The sequence below is a fragment of the Prunus mume genome, linkage group LG2, assembly GCF_029339155.1.
Source record: "Prunus mume cultivar Tortuosa linkage group LG2, ASM2933915v1, whole genome shotgun sequence".
Taxonomy (NCBI): domain Eukaryota; kingdom Viridiplantae; phylum Streptophyta; class Magnoliopsida; order Rosales; family Rosaceae; genus Prunus; species Prunus mume.
The window spans coordinates 31,681,306-31,701,061 of record NC_142699.1 but is presented as its reverse complement, the minus strand read 5'-3'; the positions used below and the strand labels follow the sequence as shown (position 1 = coordinate 31,701,061).

General features: G+C 37.5%; 1 protein-coding gene and 1 pseudogene across 4 annotated transcripts; one reads left to right on the top strand and one right to left on the bottom strand.

The window, feature by feature from the left end:
• Nucleotides 1-1,211: 1,211 nt before the first annotated feature.
• Nucleotides 1,212-6,687, top strand: LOC148920051 (uncharacterized; annotated as a pseudogene).
• Nucleotides 6,688-8,830: 2,143 nt separating this feature from the next.
• LOC103323542 (rust resistance kinase Lr10-like) lies at nucleotides 8,831-19,444 on the bottom strand. 4 transcript variants are annotated; one of them, XM_089046823.1, is made up of 2 exons: nucleotides 19,164-19,444; nucleotides 8,831-10,255 (listed from the first exon to the last, which is right to left on the bottom strand). In XM_089046823.1, the coding sequence occupies exon 2, from the start codon at nucleotides 10,146-10,148 to the stop codon at nucleotides 9,069-9,071; it is 1,080 nt and encodes a 359-aa protein (XP_088902949.1). In that variant the 5' UTR covers nucleotides 10,149-10,255; nucleotides 19,164-19,444; the 3' UTR covers nucleotides 8,831-9,068. The 4 variants fall into 4 exon arrangements, 3 of the variants coding, with proteins under 3 accessions (XP_088902949.1, XP_008223765.2, XP_016648009.2); XM_008225543.3 differs by having other exon boundaries at nucleotides 8,831-10,202; XM_016792523.2 differs by lacking the exon at nucleotides 19,164-19,444 and adding an exon at nucleotides 10,404-11,366.
• Nucleotides 19,445-19,756: the final 312 nt, after the last annotated feature.

The following is a 19,756-nucleotide window of genomic DNA, read 5'->3' as shown; positions in this document are numbered from 1 at the left end:
TGTCGTTAGATGGGCCTAATGCACTCTTGGACTGGTTGGGCTTGATATTTCGCTTGGGATACTAATCCAGCCAATGGGGGTATTTATAAACCCAAGAGAAACCATGGGTTTCGAAGCCTCCTCTGTGACTTCATCACTGCCATTTTGAACGTAGATTTCTTTCCTCTAAATATTTTTTCTTCCATGGAGGTGTGATTCTCTCTTCTATCATCTCCTCTCTCTCCTCTCCTCTCAACTCTCATCTATGATATCAGACTTCTCTCTTAATTTTATTAATTTAATTGTTAAATATTGAGATGAACGCCATCTCTCTTTTCAGGATTAGAGCTCCAGTGCTATGGTTTTTTTTGGGAGGGCTTTGATTGTTTGTTGATGGTTCATTATGCTAATATTCTGCATTATCATTTTAGATTTTGATTTGGGGTCATTTATATGTGTGGAATGATATGTTAGTTGCTCGCTGATTTTTCACATGTCATGATGTGCTGCTTTTTTCACTATTTTTTTTAAAGGGTCCTGTTCCTGCTGCTTGAACCCTTTGCAAGATTATTACTTTTCATTTTTCTTACCTGTAACAGTTAATGAATAAATATTTTTACATCGTCTGGAAATGGGTATATCATTGCTCCCATTAAGCTTTCATAAGAGCATCTAGATTGTTCTGTCATCTAATTGTTCTATCAAAAGTTGGAAGTCTTTTTTTAAAAAGATCAGATTATCATCTGAGTTCATTTAATACACTCTCTTCCTTTTCATTAGAAAACTCGAGAACTTGCCGTTTTCGTTTTCATATAAACACAAAATACATCACCTGCTGCCTGCTACATTTTTTATCTTCCCTTTTTACCTGATATGGCGCTGTGATTATATTTTATTGTGTCTGTTTTAAGTGGTTTTTTTGTATGTTGGTGATTTCAGTTTTGAGAAGTCCCCACAGCATGATGCAATGTGGCCAAGTTTGAAGCTGAACTTGCTCAGCATGATGCATCTATTGTAAATTGGTAACTGGGAGGAACTCAGTTTTATTAACTTACTCATCCAATTTATAGGCTAACAATGCTCCTTTACAGATCAGGTGACGTTGCAGATGTTGGTATTATTAGAGCTGGAGAATTCAAAAAAGTTAAAGCAGTTTTGAACCCACGAGTGCATTTGGTAAGTTGTAAATTTTTGGTTCTTCTTACAACGCCATAAAGTTAATTTTTGGGTAAGACTAATAGATATGTATGGCAAGCCAATGAAGAGGAAGCATTGTTAAATATCCTTGATGAATTAGTTGCGAGTGGTCAACTTTGTGACGCCGGCACTTTCAAAGGGGGGGCGATGAAGTTGGTAGAAACTAAACTCAGATTATTGATCCCACATACACTTATTAGAGTTGAACCCCATTTGGATTCTAAATTGAAGAGATTGAAGAAAGATTATAGTATTGTTGTTGACATGTTAAACCAAAGTGGTTTTGCTTGGAATGATGAGAAGAAATGTGTAGAGGTTGATAGCGACGAAATTCTTGTAACGCCAAAAGAAATCCAATAAGATATAGCAATTGCCAAAAGAAAATCTAATGAAAAATAAATGACATTCTGCCGAAATATGTCCTAAACGTTATGAAAGACCGGTATACAACTTTTTTAAATTTTGAAATACATAAAAAGAATGAAATCATTCCTAAATTTCGGTTGAACTACTTACTTTTATTTTTCCTAATATTCGAGAGGAGAAAATTTAACCTAAAATCTCAAGTCCAATAATGAAAACTTTTAATTACTTGAGCTACTAGTCATTTCACTACTACAAAAATTGAAATAGACGACGGGAAATCACCGTCGTGTAAAGGTTTTCGAAATCATTGCCGTCTATTTGAGTTTCATACTACGACGGCTTTTCACCGTCGTTGTTCATCAGATAGCGGTTTTAAAGAAAATCGTCGTTGTTTAGAGGTAAAGATCGTTAATTATAGGAGGAAAGACGCTTTTTTAATAAAACTGTGTATTGTATGTAAAGATGGCGATTTTTTATGAAAATCCGTCGTGGATTGTTTATAAAGACGTCATCTTTACATACAATAGACGACGGTTTTTTTTATAAAAGCGTCATCTTTACATACAATAGACGACGGTTTTTATAAAAAAGCGTCATCTTTATGTACAATAGACGCGCGGTTTTTTTATAAAAAGCGTTATCTTTACATACAATAGACGGCGGTTTTATAAAAAGCGTCATCTTTACGTACAATAGACGACGGTTTTTATAAAAAGCGTCATCTTTACGTACAATAGACGACGGTTTTTATATAAAAAGCGTCATCTTTACGTATAATAGACGACGGTTTTTTATAAAAAGCGTCATCTTTACGTATAATAGACGACGGTTTTATAAAAAGCGTCATCTTTACATACAATAGACGACGGTTTTTATAAAAAGCGTCATCTTTACGTACAATAATGCTTTTTGATTTCCTATGATGCTATACAACGATTTTAACTAGAAAACCAACCATAATGCTTTATCAAAAATAGTTTCTTTCATAAAACTTGAAGATTCAATAGTTATTACATAGTTAACCAATCTTTATTCTACAACAAACATAATTCCTAACAAGACCTACGTACTCCTAATCCAAGCATTCCTCATCCAAACATACAAATGATGCACAACTGAAGTCTCCTCCATCATCCCTGTAAATAAATCAAAATGACAAAGAGAGAAAAAAAAAAATCTATGATTATAAACATAAAAAATTAGGTGGAAGAGAAATTTTACCATTGGTCCATATTTCCATAGAAAACTTGTAAAATGAGCATAAAAAAGACCATCGAGAACCTGCAAATTTTCAACAACAAAAAAACATACGAACTCACATAGAAAACCTGCAAAAGAAAAAGTTATAAATCTGCAAGCTTCCTCCTCATCTCCTGATAACCAAATCAGAAAATCTAAAAAGAAACCAGAAATAAAAAAATATGTAAACAAATCAGACAAATCAAGAGAGACAAAATCTGAAATTAGGGATACAAAGAACATACCAAAAACGCAAAGAGACTAATCCAGAATTCACTAGCAAGATATAGAAGGGTATTAAGAGATTAGGTGACTTTCAAATCGAACCTTTCAACAAGCTTTGATTCTCAAATACAGAACATCCCTCTACATCTTATGGATTTGCTAAGACTTCAATCTCTCAACTCCTTCATTGATATCGATCTTTTGATGATTTTGTAGAGAGTTTCATGAGGGTGTTTTAGAGAGTGTAGGAGGGTTTCAAGGAGGGAGAGATAAGGTTTTCAGAGACGGGGGAAAATCTGAAAATTTGACAAGCGCGAATGCATTTAAGTAGATTTTTTCTAGCGTGTTTTAAAAGACAACGATTGTTAATGAGAGATAAGATTTTCAAAGATGGGTGAAAATTTGAAAATTTATCGAGCGCGAATTCACTTAAGCGGCCATTTTTTAGCGTGTTTTAAAAGACGACACTTTTTTAAAAAAAATTTGTCATCTTTACATATAATATATGACGGTTTTTTAAAAAGCGTCATTTTTACATATAATAGACGATTTTTATAAAAAGCGTCATCTTTACATACAATAGACGACGGTTTTTATAAAAGCATTATCTTTACATACAATAGACGATTTTTATAAAAGCGTCATCTTTACGTATAATAGACGCGACAATGACTGAATTTGATCTTCAATTTAAAATATTTACACTAGTGGATACCACAAAATCTTATGTTATATTTAACGTATAAATAAACTCTTAATTGTTAGTTATTATATAAACTAGGTTCAACGATCCATCTTTACATATCAACCAAAAATCGAAAAAAATAAACATTCAGAGATAAAATAACGGTACAAAAAATTTCGATGGTTATAAATGAAAAATCATGATTTAACATTTGAACTACACTCCTTGACCCTAATATGAATACAATGATTGAATTTGATCTTCAATTTAAAATATTTACACTAGTGGATACCACAAAATCTTATGTTATATTTAATGAAAGTATAAATAAACTCTTAATTGTTAGTGAATATTATTATTTTTATGGCATATGCATTTTAAGAAACTAGTTTCAATGATCCAACCGTCAAACTTGTTTGTTTATACTTCGAGATCATCTACACCAAAAATCGAAAAAAATAAACATTCAGAGATAAAATAACGAGACAAAAATTTCGATGGTTATAAATGAAAAATCATGATTTAACTGGTTATTTTAACTCCGATTTTGATGATTTTTTACCGCTACACTCCTTGACCCAATATGAATACAATGATTGAATTTGATCTTCAATTTAAAATATTTACACTAGTGGATACCACAAAATCTTATGTCATATTTAATGAAAGTATAAATAAACTCTTCATTGTTAGTGAATATATTGTTTTGATGGCATACACATTCTAAGAAACTAGTTTCAATGATCCAACCATCAAACGTGTTTGTTTATACTTCGAGATCATATACGCCAAAAATCAGAAAAAATAAACATTCAGAGATCAAGTAACGGGACAAAAAATTTCGATGGTTATAAATGAAAAATCATGATTTAACGGTTATTTTAACTCCGATTTTGATGATTTTTTACCGCTACACTCCTTGACCCTATATGAATATAATGACTGAATTTGATCTTCAATTTAAAATATTTACACTAGTGGATACCACAAAATCTTATGTTATATTTAACGAAAGTATAAATAAACTCTTAATTGTTAGTGAATATATTGTTTTGATGGCATACGCATTCTAAGAAACTAGTTTCAACGATCCAACTGTCAAACTTGTTTGTTTATACTTCGAGATCATCTACACCAAAAATCAAAAAAAAACATTCAGAGATAAAGTAACGGGACAAAAAATTTCGACGGTTATAAATGAACAATCATGATTTAACGGTTATTATAACAAACCATCATCTTTACATATAATAGACGACCATTTTTTATAAAAAGCGTCATCTTTATATATAATAGACGACCCTTTTTTTTAAAAAAATCGTCATCTTTACATATAATAGACGACGGTTTTTATAAAAAGCGTCATCTTTACATATAATAGACGACGGTTTTTTCGGTTTTTATAAAAAGCGTCATTTTTACATATAATAGACGACGGTTTTATAAAATCGTCATCTTTACACATAATAGACGACGGTTTTTATAAAATCGTCATCTTTATATATAATAGACGACGGTTTTTAATAAAAATGTCGTCTTTACATATAATAGACAACGGTTTTATAAAATCGTCATCTTTACATATAATAGACGACGGTTTTTATAAAAATAATCATCTTTACATATAATAGATGACTTTTTATTTATTTATAAAAAGCTTCATCTTTACATATAGTATGACGTATGATAACAAAATCAAAGAAATAAATTGATAAAAAAAATTCGTATTAAGATGACGGTTTAAATATAAGGTATGACGTATAAAGGGAATAAATACGACGTTAAATTTTATAATACGTCGTTAAATGAAAAACAAACGTGGTGAGATTTAAAGATACCGTCGTAGAACTATACAAGAAAGACGTCAATATATTTTTATTTTCCGTCGTTGTACATTAATTTAATACGGCGATATTTTGTATTTTACCGCCGTGGATTTATTTGTAATTATATGGCGCCTTATACGAAAACTTGGTCGTGTTATTTTCTACGTAAAAACGGCGGCTTTTTTTGAAATCGTCGTCTTTACTTTCTACGTCGGTCGATTCATAACTTCTGCCATTCTTTATTTGCTTTGATTTTACACTGCGAAAATCCTATTTCAAATAGACGTCGGTTTTTTAATTAGGTACGTCGTTGTTTATGAACAACCAATTTGAATCTCCATTTTTTAGGTGTCTAAGGTGTTATTACACGGCGGTTTTATAGAACCGTCATCTTTTAAAAAACGAACGACGGTTTTCACTTAGACCGCCGTTTTTTACTGGTCGTCTTTGTCACTTTTTGTAGTAGTGTTTGCTCCACTAAACTCCTTGTTGACGTCTTGTTTAAGTCAGTCAACTCAAAGTCAACGAATCTTAATTATGCGCCTAATCAACCCTTATTGGGGGATGATGTACCATCAGTGAATTAATTGTGGGAAGAAAAAGGCAACATTGACGGTCCCCTTCGTTTTGTCAATTTTCATATTTTTTTCTCTCTTGTCGTGCTTACTTTGGTAAACTAGCTTGGAGTTTCCAAGCAACATCCCATCAAGCTCCAAGCAATAACACAGCAAAGAGGTCAAGTCACCACCATCAATGACGACTTTGACTATCATTGTGGGGTTGTACATAGAAAATAGGGGATGCTCTAATACCTCAGATACCATGCTAAGATTTCAGAGGGATAGACCCTTGATCCACTATTAGCAACATCGATATTATTCTCAATTTAACTACATATTTAGCAGGTGTGGAGTTTTATACAATAGGCCTTGATGTTTTTTCTAATTTAGTTTATGTTTTGGTTGGATTAACAAATGTTAGTTTATTTATTTATTATTATTGTAGAACAGTGATGCGATTGGGTGGAGAGATAAATCTTTTACAAAGTTTGATAGGCTTTGAAAAGTATTTGGCCAGGATCGTGCAACCGGAAATTCTGCTTTAGCTCATGCTGAGATGGTTCTAAATGATGATGATGAAGCATCTGAGAGTAACATTCTTGATGTATAGTTGGATGGGAGCTATCATACTGATCAAACTCAAACTCAAGCTCAATCCTAATCATCATCATCAAGAAACAAAAGGGTAAGACAAGGAAATAAAATGGTTTTGGTTTGGGAAGAATTGCCAATGCATTTGAGAATATGATGGAAAACTTTGACACCAAAGTGCAAAGGTTGGTTGAGAGCTTAAAGGAGCATAATGCAGATGATGATCATAAATTTGTTGGAGATGAGTTAAAAAAGACGAAATTTTCTATTTCAGATAGAATCTCTTTACTTACTTTATTTACTAATTCGGCAAAAGTGAATGTGTTCAAGACATTAGATGAGCGTGATGATAGGTACGAGTATGTGACGACACTGCTTAGAGATCATAGATCTCGTGGTTGAAACGTAGTTTTGAGTTTTTACATTGTTATATTTTGGACTACTTGTATTTTGATGGGCAAAAGCCAAATTGGTATTTTAATTGCTTTGTTAAATTTGGATATGTTTTGACCTATTTTAGAAGTAGTATGTGATGGGGCTTTCTCAATTTTAATTATGTGCATTTTTTTAATTAATTATTTTTTATATTAAATAATTTAATAAGCACTAAATTTTTATTTATTTATTTATTTTTTTTAGGTCCAGTCCAGTCTAGTCAGTCTTACCAAGCGATTGCACTGAACTTAAGTCCAGTCCAGTCCAAAGTTAAGTAAAGCACCAAACAGATACTCAAAGTCTGGTTTAGTCCTAGTCAACCCAGTCCAACACTCCAAGTCCAACCAGTCTTGTCCAATTCGGCCCACCAAACAGGGCCTTTAGGTTTGGTGGGATGGACTGGACTGGATATATCAATTAAAATGGACATAGGTCCAGCCTCATTCATAGCTTTCTCCACCTTCTTTGCCTTCACGGATATCTACTCATCAAATTGGAATATGGGCAATTGGGTAATTATATATATATATATTCATAGGGTTTCTGGAGTATTAGGAGTTTGTTTCCGAGATAAGTATTTGTTAATCATTTGAATGTACTTAAAAGAATTTCCGTGGTTATTATTAATTTTGTGAATTTTTGGACAAATTTTATGGTATCTTCATGTGCTTTCTTATTTTTAATTTTGTGTACATGTTTTTTTTTAAATTTAATTATTTATGATATTAAATAATCTAATAAATATTAAAATTAATTTTAATTTGAAGTCCAATGTAGTCCACTTCATACTTGTACCAAACAACGGACATGACTTTAGTCTAGTGAAGTTTAGCCCAACTTAATGTAACAAATAACTTATTAAAGTCCAGTCCAATCCAAGCCAAACTAGTCCAAAACTCTAAACCCAATCCTAACCAGTCCACCTCATACTTGTACCAAACAACGAACGGACTAGACTTTAGTCTAGTGTAGAACTACTGGTTTGTATCTACTTCAAGTGACTTTTAAGGGCAAGACCGAATTCAGAACCAACTTTATAGTGATGAAATCTAAATTTGTAAGCCAAGGATTTGTAGCTCAAGCAGTTAAGGACATTTACCTAGAATCTGTCCTAGATTTGATTTTTCCCTCCCCTAATATCACTTGTATATGTATTTATAAAAAAAATTCTAAATTTGACGATTATAGTACTCATGCTAAAACATGTACCGCATGTCTAATTATGAAGAGAAAAATCATTAGTTTGTGCAGTAAGAAATGAAATAATTTTACACCAAAAAAAAAAAAAACCAGGGAAAAAAGTTATAGAGCTCATCTTCATCACAATCAAATGGCAGTTTCTATGAAAGAAACGCCAAGTACTAAGACGTTGCTTATTACATAAAAAGCGTCGTGTGATGCTGTTTACCACATAAGTTTTTATATAATAACTATAGTGGTCTATTAGTAAAACATCGAATTTTTAAAATAATTGTCATCTTATGTCAATTAAAATGTCAATTTTATGAAGAATGCATCGTATTTTTTTATTATTAAATGGCGGATAATTCTCTTTAAAAGGTTGTATATGGTGTTCAATTCTCCTCAAAGGTTGTAAATACCACAATATGCATATTCTGTACATTATCACAACATACAAAATTTCACATCCTTTGAGGTGGGCATATTCAACCGAAACTTAATCAGAAACGATTCAATATAGACACTGTCATGTGGCTGTATATATAATATTGGAAACACAGAAATATTGGATCAACCCATGCTGTAAATCGAGCCATAGTACAAATCCATAACTACCTACCACCACACAATTCACTGTTTATAAAATTTACAAACTTTTTATTCATTCCCGAAAGACATAACTTTAACTTAATCCTATATGGAACTTATAAAGAAGCACTATGATGTGGAAAAGGACATGTTTTCGTCAAGAACAGAGAGAGTGAGGAATGTACTTCACCCTGCCTATGTAGAGGCTATTTCAATCTCATGATTCTTCATGATAGGAGTACCAGTTACAGTTTGTGAGGGATCCGAACCATAAGCGCTAGTGCTATATGTTCCATTTGAAGTATCATAGACAGGTGGGTATGGAGTATCCGACATCAAGTGCTGAAACGGGTTAGTTGAAGGTCTAGGAATCTCAACAGCTCCTTCCAACATTTTCACCACAAAACTCATCGAAGGCCTTGCCTCAGGCACATACTGGACACACCAAAGAGCAACCTTTACAATTCTCTCAGCCCTCTCTTTATCTTTCTCCTCTATTCCGCACACTGCCATTATCTCTCCTAGTTCTCCAGGCTCAAACTTCTTCCAAACCCACCTTGGGAACCAGTCTTGGCTGTCTTGAATATTATTGTCAAGATTCCTTCTCCTGCCTATGATCTCAAACAATAGCATCCCAAAGCTGTAAACATCACATTTGTGTGTTACAGAAAACCTCATCCAAACTTCCGGTGCAGCATAACCAGGAGTGCCTCTGCCCCCAGTCATGGTTATATGAGTATTATCCCTGTTACAGAGCTTTGCCAAACCAAAATCAGCTACTTTTGGAAAGAAATTTGCATCCAAAAGAATGTTTCCAGGCTTTATATCGTAATGGACTATTCGTTGTTCGCATTCTTCATGCAAGTAAGCAATCCCTCTTGCTGTCCCCACCGCAATTTCATGAAGCTTTTCAAATCCCAAGTCCTTGTTGCTATGAAATAAGAACTTGTCAAGCGATCCATTTCCCATGTACTCATAAACAAGTGCTCTGAGGTGTTTCTCAAAGCAGAAGCCATAAAGACGGACCAGATTGAAATGGTGAATTCTTCCAATTGTACTAACTTCCGCCATAAATTGTTCCTCGATTCTCTTGTCTGAGCTCCCATATAGAACCTTCACTGCTACAAGGGTTCCATTACTAAATATCCCTTTATAAACTGCACCAAATCCTCCTTGCCCCAGCAAGTTGGTGAAGTTATCAGTTGCAATCCGAAGATGTTGAGAAGTGAACCTGATGGGCTTCTCTCTTTCCATATCATTTAGAAACTTGTCCATTGTGAATGTCTGGAAGTCGGGATTAAGGAAAGAGCTGCCTGTCTGACTTCTTTTCTGGCATTTTTGAACCACGAAATTCACTATAACGATCGTCACTAAGAGGACTACTGCATAATTTAAAACTCAATGAAAAACCATTAGCACTTGACAATTGTTGTTTTTTTCTAAAATGAAATGAAGATCAACAAGTAATTAACAACAAATCAATGCAGAAAACAAAAAGCAAACGGGGAGATGGATAGATCTTAACCGAACCTATAGCAATAACTGCTGTATCTCCAATGTGGAACTGTGATGGACTCTCGTAACTCGACATTATCGGCGAAATTAATCAGAGGATATATTACAATGGAATTATAAAAACATTCAACAAACTCCAAAATGTTCTGTAGTAGCACAATTTAGATTACACATGACAAGATATGGATTTCTTTAGACGGAAAGCTCAAGGTAAAGAACAGTTCGGTAAGTCCATTCTTTGACCAAACTGAATCTATTCTACTGGTTGAATCCGTGTGGGGTTTGTTGACTTTGGTCCCAATTTGTTCCAAATGCCAACTGTTGTGAAGTGATGGAGCCCACCATTGAAGACTTCGGCGGATGGTTTGTCTGCCAATCCCTTCCCAGCAAAAACACAATGACACATGGAAAAGTTATCTTACGTGTCATTGCATTATTGGCCAGAGATAACAAAAAGTGTTATCCCCGTTACATGAGACTTTATCTCCTTCCCTCCACACTCACATGATGAAGAACCGCACATCCACAGGTGCGGTCCACAGTTCAAGATTTCAGCCATAAATTGGCACCTTCACTCCTCTGCTAAGATGAAAAAATGGGAAGAGAAACGCAAAAAGAAAGAGAGCCAGCAATAAAGAGAAAAGAAAGAAGAGAAGGAAGAAATATGAGAGAAGAGAGAGCAGAGAGAAAATAGTGAGCCAGTGAGAGAGTGAACACTAAGTTGTATTCCCTTCATAGCCCTTTATTTTATGTAGTTGTTCACCCGTTTTTTATCTGATCCTATGAAGGTAGGATGAAGTTCCCTATTGACTCGCAAACCATTGACTAGTCAACAAGCCAACTCTCTTTTTGCGTATGAGCGTGTCACTGCTAGCAATAAAAACCCTACCAGACTTTGAAAATAGATAACTTGGGCTCCAAGTTACTGATTCTGAACAAACAATTGTGAATTTAGGTAGGGAATATCTCCAAAGTAAGTTCTTTTTCTGCCTTAGGCTGGTGAGGACTTTCACAATTTACTGATACAAAATTGGTAGTTCGACCATAATAAATGATAAGAAAGTGAACTGCTTTAGCGAATCGCTTTTACAAAGTTCGAAAGAGGAAGACCAACTCTAAAAAGGCAAAAAGTGTTGGACTTCAATTTCTGCTGATAGCTTTTGATCTAGTGGAATGGGTATATCGGTCTTTGGATTGGACCATCAACACCTTCAACTGTCAAGTTTTAGCTGTAAACCGATACCAACGTTCGAGTTTAGTAGAGCTTTAATCTATTTCAGGCCTTGGAAGGCTTTTTGAACGGGCATAATTGGAGCCTCTTCGGTCTAAAAGGCGTAGAAGTGGTTGGATTTGATGATTACTGAGCTGGAATTGCGCTATAATACTTGTTCTACTTGATCAGGGCTTTCCATAAATTTGTTGAGGTTTTCATATTATGAGAACCCTAAACTCTACTTGGTTTAGCTTATGTTGAACCAAATTTGTAACGAGAGAAATCTCGCTTTGTAGAACTATTTCTCTAAACTGAACTGAAATCAGAGATTTTGAATTATGGCTAACTTGTTTCTTGTGGCTCAATGAGCTTTGGTTGCTTCAGTGTTTGAAGGCTTTTGAGATCAATTGATCATTTTGAGTTTGTCAGTTATGACTTTGAGAATTTTTGTCTTGATTGATTTTTTGGCTGTCCTTTGATCTGTTCACCTCATCTCATCTTTATACGAAATGCTGGGGTGGGTCTTTTATTCCTTTAATAATGGGTGGCAGATCTTTTCAAAAATCTTTTCTCTTTTCAAAGCCATAAAATAAGGAAGTTATTGTTTTGGCAGATAAGAACCATCAACAATGTAACAGCCCGACTCCAAATTTATTGCATATTTTAATTTATTTAAGTGGAATTGAGAATTTACCCGTGGGATAAGGGTATTTTAGTTATTTTCTTATCAGGAAGGAATTTGGGAATTCCGGTTGTACCATTGCGTAGAGCGCGCGAGATGAGTCCGTAGACGCGTAGTGGGCTTGAATCGGAGTTGTAACGAGAGAGATACGATCAAATGAAACACAGTGGCATAATCGTAAATATTTTGAAATAGTTTTTTGGTTAAAAGACAGGAATTGCCCCTGTCTCTCTCTCTCTCTCTCCCGCGTCTCTCTCTCTCTCCTCGGTTTCGCGACAGCCACGATGGCGGCCACGTTTTGGCCGTGCTCGTCCGCCACCAAACTTGCGAGGCCGGTAAAATGCCCGGCCGCCGTCCTCTTCCTACCTCGCCAGTCTCGCCACCACCGTCCGGATTTCGCCAAAAATCAAGAGAAAAGCTCGGTTTTGCGAACCTCGCGGCTCCGTTCTCCGTCGTCCGCCATCGATTCCGGCAAGTGAGGTATGGTTTCGACCTATTTTTCGAGCTCTAGCTGCTGTTGGGTAGGAATTGATCAATTTGTAGCGTAGACAACTCGATTTATGAATTGGGTTTCGACCAGATTTCGGGATGAAATTCGGCCACTTCCGGTCGTTTTTGGGATATGCCCAAGAACAAAAGTGATTCCAAATTAGGTGTATTACCTAGAGTAGGAGTCTTGGCTCACGATTTGGAAGTTTTCCGCGATACGATATCGCTTTGGACACCCACGTGTTGCCGGCGTGGGCACTGAGTTGAGGTGCATTTTTGTCCCACTGTGATCCTCTCGATGTCACGAGCGCGTAGGTGTGCTCGGATCTCATTTTGGATACCGTTAGAGTTCCCAACGGATATCGCATATCGCGTATTTTTCGGGTTCACTAGGTTTGGACCGTTGGATGGTCCTGAAGTTATAATATGTTGATCTAGGTATTACCAGGATCGTGTAGGATTCGACGGATCGTAAAATGGAGTCCCGGATACTCCGGAAATGCCAACCCTATGATTAGGGTTAAAAATCGTGCGATCGTGAGCGATCCGACCGTCTGATCTGGACTAAACTTGCAGGACGTGTGTCCTAGACCTTGTAGAACCTATAGGAACTTTTGGATCATAAATTGGAGGTCGTGGGCCCCGCGAGCCTGTTTGACCAAGTTTGGGTAGTTTGACCCTGGGTTGACCGCTAGACTTTCATTGTAGTTCTACCATCCCATGAGGGTTAGAATGACCTTTGCGATAGGTCTTGAGCGTTGTTGAGTTAAATGGTTTACATGCGACTTGAGGATATTATTATATGATTTAAATTGCGGAATTATCATATGCTATACCAGGGTTGAGTTTTACGAAACAAAGGATTTTATGTGATTAATGTAATTATGTATGTATACGAAGGTATTAAAGAGTATAGAATGTTAGTTTACAGTGCTATACGCACTACCCTACGTACCTCCCCATATTGTGATTATGTTGAGGCCCTTAAACCCGTGCGGTGGTGAGAATGTAGCCAGCCCAAGTGAAACGATATGATGGTGGTGAGAATGTAGCCAGCCCAAGTGAATGAGATGATGGTCGGGAGAATGTAGCCAAAGCCAAAGTGAATGCGATGAGGGCTAGTGAGAATGTAGCGAGCCCAGAGTTGAGGTCGCACGCGCGTCTTTGGATTAGCCGGCGTGTTGCGGACCCCATACGTGGCGGGTGCGTCTCGGCGTATGAGGAGATATGATTGTGTGAGGTGGTGAGAATGTAGCCCCAGGTGTTGAGTCACATGCGCTTTGGATTAGCGGTGTGTTGAGACCCGAGGTCGTCCCTGTCGTATGAGGGGATTATGTGATATGTTGATGAGTTCTCACGTGTCGTAGGTTTATCCGGCGTGCGGATAGATACCATACGTAACTTTGGATGTTCCGGCGTATAGGGAGATATTGTGATTGTATTTGGTGAGTTGTGATGAATAAATCCTAGAATGTATGAATTTGTATGACTGTAATGGTTTATTTGATATTAGGAGCCAGGATAGACACGAAAGAGCTACGTGTGGCTTGATCCCTTAGTAGGGTACGTAGGCAACCTGAGTTACTAGGTGCAGCCACAGATTAGACCCCACTTAGGTGGTCTCATTGAGATTGGTTCCAACCTCGTTGTCGGTTCCGAAACTTGGTTGAATTGAGGCTTGTCCTGGGGACTAAGTGAGTGAAGGTGTGCATAAATAGATTTTGAATTTATTATATGCATGTTTGATGCATTAAGTTATTTTAAAAACATTGTGAGCAGATTCTGCTAGAATCATTTGAAGGTCGGAGGCCATTTATGTAAATTGCATGAGATTATATTGTGCGTCTTTGGTTGGGTTATAAAATGTGTTTTATGTGGTGGAAATTTTGGGAAATGTTCAATTTACGGAGATCGCTGAAATTTCAGCAGAAAGTCTCGTGCCCTTAATCCTTTCAGTAGCGAGGACATAGATTTAAGAAATGAACCAGCGTGGGTGTGATGCCGGGTCTCCGCAGGTTCGCTTGGGTTCGGAAAATTCGGACGGGTCCTGTCAAACAATCAGCTTTCATGGAGGTATTTTCCTTGCTTTTTCCTAAAAGAAAACCAACTCTTTGTTCTCTGTTTGTTCCTTATAAAGAAAAAAACTCAATCTACCATGATGGTCAGTTTTCTTTTCTTGTTTGAACAACTCCCTTGCTCCTTACTTATCTTTTGAAATCGTTGTCGCTTATCTCTTGGAAGGGCTACCTGCTTTGGTGCAGAGACTCTCTCTCTCTCTCTCTCTCTCTCTCTCTCTCTCTCTCTCTCTCTCTCTCTCTCTCTCTCTCTCTCTCTCTCTCTCTCTCTCTCTCTCTCTCTCTCTCTCTCTCTTATATATATATATATATATATAAAGGATTTTGATCTTCTTCCTTTTGCTGCAAAATGGAGAAGTCCTCCTGTAAAACCTGCCTTCATTAACTCTCTATCAACTTCTCCCTGGTAATTGAAAATTTTGACTTTTCAAAGTCACCAGCCACGTGGGGGCTTCTTTGCGAAAAAGATTTGTTGTTTTTGCCTTTTTGGGATAGAGACCAATTGGTGAGATTTTCTCAGAAGCTCGGCTTTATCCAAAACTGTGTGTATCAGTTTTTTAATTGCCAATAATTATACTTTATTCTTTTCGGATCATGGCTACATTCGTAATTTGTTCAAAAGGATTTGGGCTTTTCCAGTGTCTTGGTTTTCTTCTTCTGATTTCTGTAGATGAAAGCCCAAATGTTTTGGTTCATGGGTCTCTCGAAGAAAATGGGTTGGCGTGCAGAAATTTAGGGTCGGGGCCTAGACGGGCTTGGTGGGAAAATTCTTTTTTTGTTTCTAAGTCTATTTAATATTTTTGTTGCAAATTTTTAGACAACAATTAAGAAATTAATTTAATTCATAACATGTGTAATAAGATAAAAAGTGATATGCAAAACCAATTTATAATCAATTGCAACTTTTAATAGTTGGTAGGTGGAAGTCTACCTATGTGCAGAATCATTGTCTACATTTTGTCTTTTCCATATTTAGCTCATTGCAACAATTTACCCATAATTCATGCCTCTTATTTGATGAATTCATGATACTTACAATATTAGTTATTCATTCTTCTACACTCTTTGGCCAACTTAATTGTTCTATGTATATATTTTATTTTATAATGGCTAGGCCAAGCCTAGATGGCCTCAAACAGGTCTGGCCAAGATTTCAAACCATTGGCCCAAGCCCTACCTATTCTTAGAGCAAGCTGAATTTGGTCGGGCTTTGGCCCATCAGGCCTCATGCTACTCGCTTGCAGGCTGTGGGGCAAATGATGATTCCTACTTTTGGTTTGTATATACTTCAAGTGACTTTTAAGAGCAAGACTGAATTCAAAACCATCTTTACAGGGATTAAATCTAAATTTGTAGGCAAGAGATTTGTTGATAGACCGAATTTTTCACAAAACCCGAGATTTAATCCATGGAGACCCCAAAGATCACACCCATGCTAGTTTCACTCCTTAAAAAGGTAATCTCCTTCTTCAAGATTTAGTAAGAGCACGAGACTTTCTGCCGAAAATTCGCAGAATCTCCTAATTTGAACATTTCCCAAAATTTCCACCTGCATAAAACGCATTTAATAACCATAACTGGCAGACGCACAATGTAATAACATGCAATTCATAATAATGGCCTCCGGCCCTCTAATAATTCAAAGCAAACTACCAACCACGTGATCAATAAAAAAAATAACTTCCCCCAAGCATTCAACACGCAAGGTTTTAACCTCCTACCACTATCACAAATAGCTCGGGGCCTCAGCCTAAACATACAACACCCCAAACGGGTCTTGCCCCTAATTCAACCACAACACTCTAATACCACCCTCCCGTAGTCAAATGGGAGTACGAACCATTATCTAATCACATCTCGGTTTCATCCGAATTTCAGGACCAAAGACAAGGTCCGAACCAACCTCACTAACACAACCTAAGTGAGGTTTAACTCGCGGCTGCACCTAGGCATCAACCTAGGCTGCCTACGTACCCTCAACCAGAGATCAAGCCACACGTAGTTCTTCCATATCAACGGTCACATCTCCGATAATATACAATTAATTAAAGCAGAACCAACAAATACATTTCAAATTTATCACCAATCAATTTCCCACTAAACACAATGAACACATTCCCAAACTCTTCCTTTATATCAAAACAACCTGCAACCATACCCTATCCAAGGCGTATGTTGCCGAACAACACCTCCCAAACCGGGGCGTAAACATTTATACATGTACAAGGTCCTCTCAAAGGACAATCTCACGAATCTCAATCCCGAATCAAAAACCACATATACACATATATGTATATATATGATTACACCCACCTCTCACCATCATCATGTACCAGAGGAAACAATCCAACAGGGGATCGTTTGACTAGTCCACATGGCGAGCAATCCTCAATTCACCATGCGTCTAGGAACGAGCCGTCCAACTGGGAGACTAACTCTCAACACGTGCGGGGCCAAGAATCAAGACTCAGTCACAAATCCTACGGGCGCATACTACCCGATCAAGGGTCTACGGTAACACCCCGTTAAGGTATGCCCGGGTATCAACACATTCACAGATCCATATCCATTTCCATGTATCAAGATATTCAAATGGAGGTACATGTGATGCTTGCACATCATGTACTGGAAACAATCCAACAGGGATTGTTGACTAGCTCACAATTATCCGGCCCTCAAACGCCCATGTGGCTAGGAACGAGCCGTCCCAACTGGGGACTAACCCTCGGCCCAAAGACGCATACCGATAAAATCAAAGCTTGTACGTCGAAAACCAATCCTACACGCGCAGACTACCACCCTTCAGTGGTCCACGACAACATCTCATCAAGGATGCCCCGTATTTCAACATATCCAAACCATATCATAATATTCCCGGCATCCCACAATTCCAGTGATCCGTAACCAAGAAAGCCCACACGCCCGAAACACGGCACGTGTGTGAATAGTAACTAGGGAAGGTACGTATGATGGTGGAGTTCGTAACCCTTATCACAACATTATAAAATGATATTTTCTTCCTTAATTCAATTGTTCCAAACCTCTATACCTTTCGGATCTATCACAATTCTAAATCCGATAATAACACATTGAAACATTATCACTTCCTTCTCAAGGCATCGTATCAAGAAAACATCCGAAGGGCCTGGACAAACTCCGACGGGCCCGGGCAAAAATAAATCAATCTCCGACGGGCCTGGGCAAAAATAAATCTCAAACATAAAACCCATAACTAGGGAGGTATTTAAGGTAATGCATTTAGCACTTCAAACTAACAATCTATACTCTTTTCATACCTTTATAAATACATACAAATGTATATTACTTTCTAATATTGTAAGCACCTCAACAACAATTCACAGGGTGGCACTTATAGTGCCCTCAAGCATCTTTATAAAATAATAATATATATTTAAATATAATCCATTATTGCATCAACCTCAACCCCAAGATATAACATCCGATAAACCCCCAATTTATCACCATAAATTGATATCCTAATCCCACATAATCAATATCACTCAACAACTCTCAAGGCCGGTCACTAGGGTCATTATAATCTTCCTAGGAAGGTAACACTACCTAGGAAGTCTCACGGTCAACCCAGGGTCAAACTACCCAGCCTCGGTCAAACGGGCCCCGGGTCCACGACCTTCAAATTCGAATCCGACAGTTCCCATAGGTCCTACAAGGTCTAGGACACACATCCTGCAAGTTTGATCCGGATCGAACGGTCAGATCGCTCACGATCGGACGGTTACAAAAACCCTAACCCTAGGGTTGGCTTATCCGGAGTATCCGGGACTCTGCTTTTACGATCCGTCGAATCCTATACGATCCTAGTAATGCCTAGATCAACATATTATAACCTCAGGACCATCCAACGGTCCAAACCTAGCAAACCCGGAAAATACACAATATGCGATATCCGTTCGGAACCCTAACGGTATCCAAATTGAAATCCGAGCACACCTACGCGCTCGTGACATCGAGAGGATCGTATTGGGACAAAAATGCGCCTCAGCTACAGTGCCCATGCGCCGCAACACGCGCCGGCAGCGCGTGGGTGTCCAAAGCGATATCGCATCACCGGAAAATCTTAGAATCTCGTCCCAAGACTCCTACCCTAGGTAATACACCTAATTTGGAGTCACTTTTGTTCTTGGACATACCCCAAATTATCGACGGAAGTGGCCGGAAATTCAATTTGAAAACCGGCCGAAACCTAATTCCAAAATCAAACTACAAACTCTCAAAATTTCTGGAATCCTACCCAACAGGCAGCTAGATCATGAAAAACAGTCGAGAATCCATACCTCATTCGTCCATTTTGGTGGAGAAATGAGAGAGAACGAAGACTTGGAAAATCTGTCAAAATCTGTCCGAAAACAGCTCGGATTTCTTCAATTTTCGGCCAGTACCGGCGGTTCCAGCGGCTGAAATTGGTCGGGATGGGAAGAAGGAGGCAGCCCGGTTCTTTTGGGTCTGATCTCGAGGCCAGCCGTGGCCTGTAACCGCAGTGGTGGCTCCTTGGAGCCACCGGCTGTGTAGAAAAAAATGGGAGGGGGCGGGCTGCTCATTACCCGGCGAGAGAGAGAGAGAGGGTTTTCAGATTTTATTAAAAACCCATTTTGAAATATTTACAATTATGCCACTGAGAGTATTTTGATCGTATCTCTCTCGTTACAACTCCGATTCGAGCCCACTACGTGTCTACGGACTCATCTCGCCGTGCTCTACGCAACGGTGCAATCGAAATTCCCAATTTCCTTCCCGGTCAAAAGTCAACCTTAAATCTAATAAAATATTATAAGGGCAAAATGGTCCTTTTATCTGAATAAATTAATATTCACCTATTTATTTAGGACCGGGTCCTTACATTTGTAGCTCAATTAGTTAAGGGCATTTA

What these genes read in the sequence shown, in the direction of transcription:
- LOC103323542 (XM_016792523.2), bottom strand. Translation starts at nt 10,464, where the DNA reads ATGTCGAGTTACGAGAGTCCATCACAGTTCCACATTGGAGATACAGCA. An exon ending in TACAGCAGTTATTGCTATAG is followed by an intron (nt 10,256 to 10,403) that starts GTTCGGTTAAGA and finishes TAAATTATGCAG; the next exon opens with TAGTCCTCTTAGTGACGATC.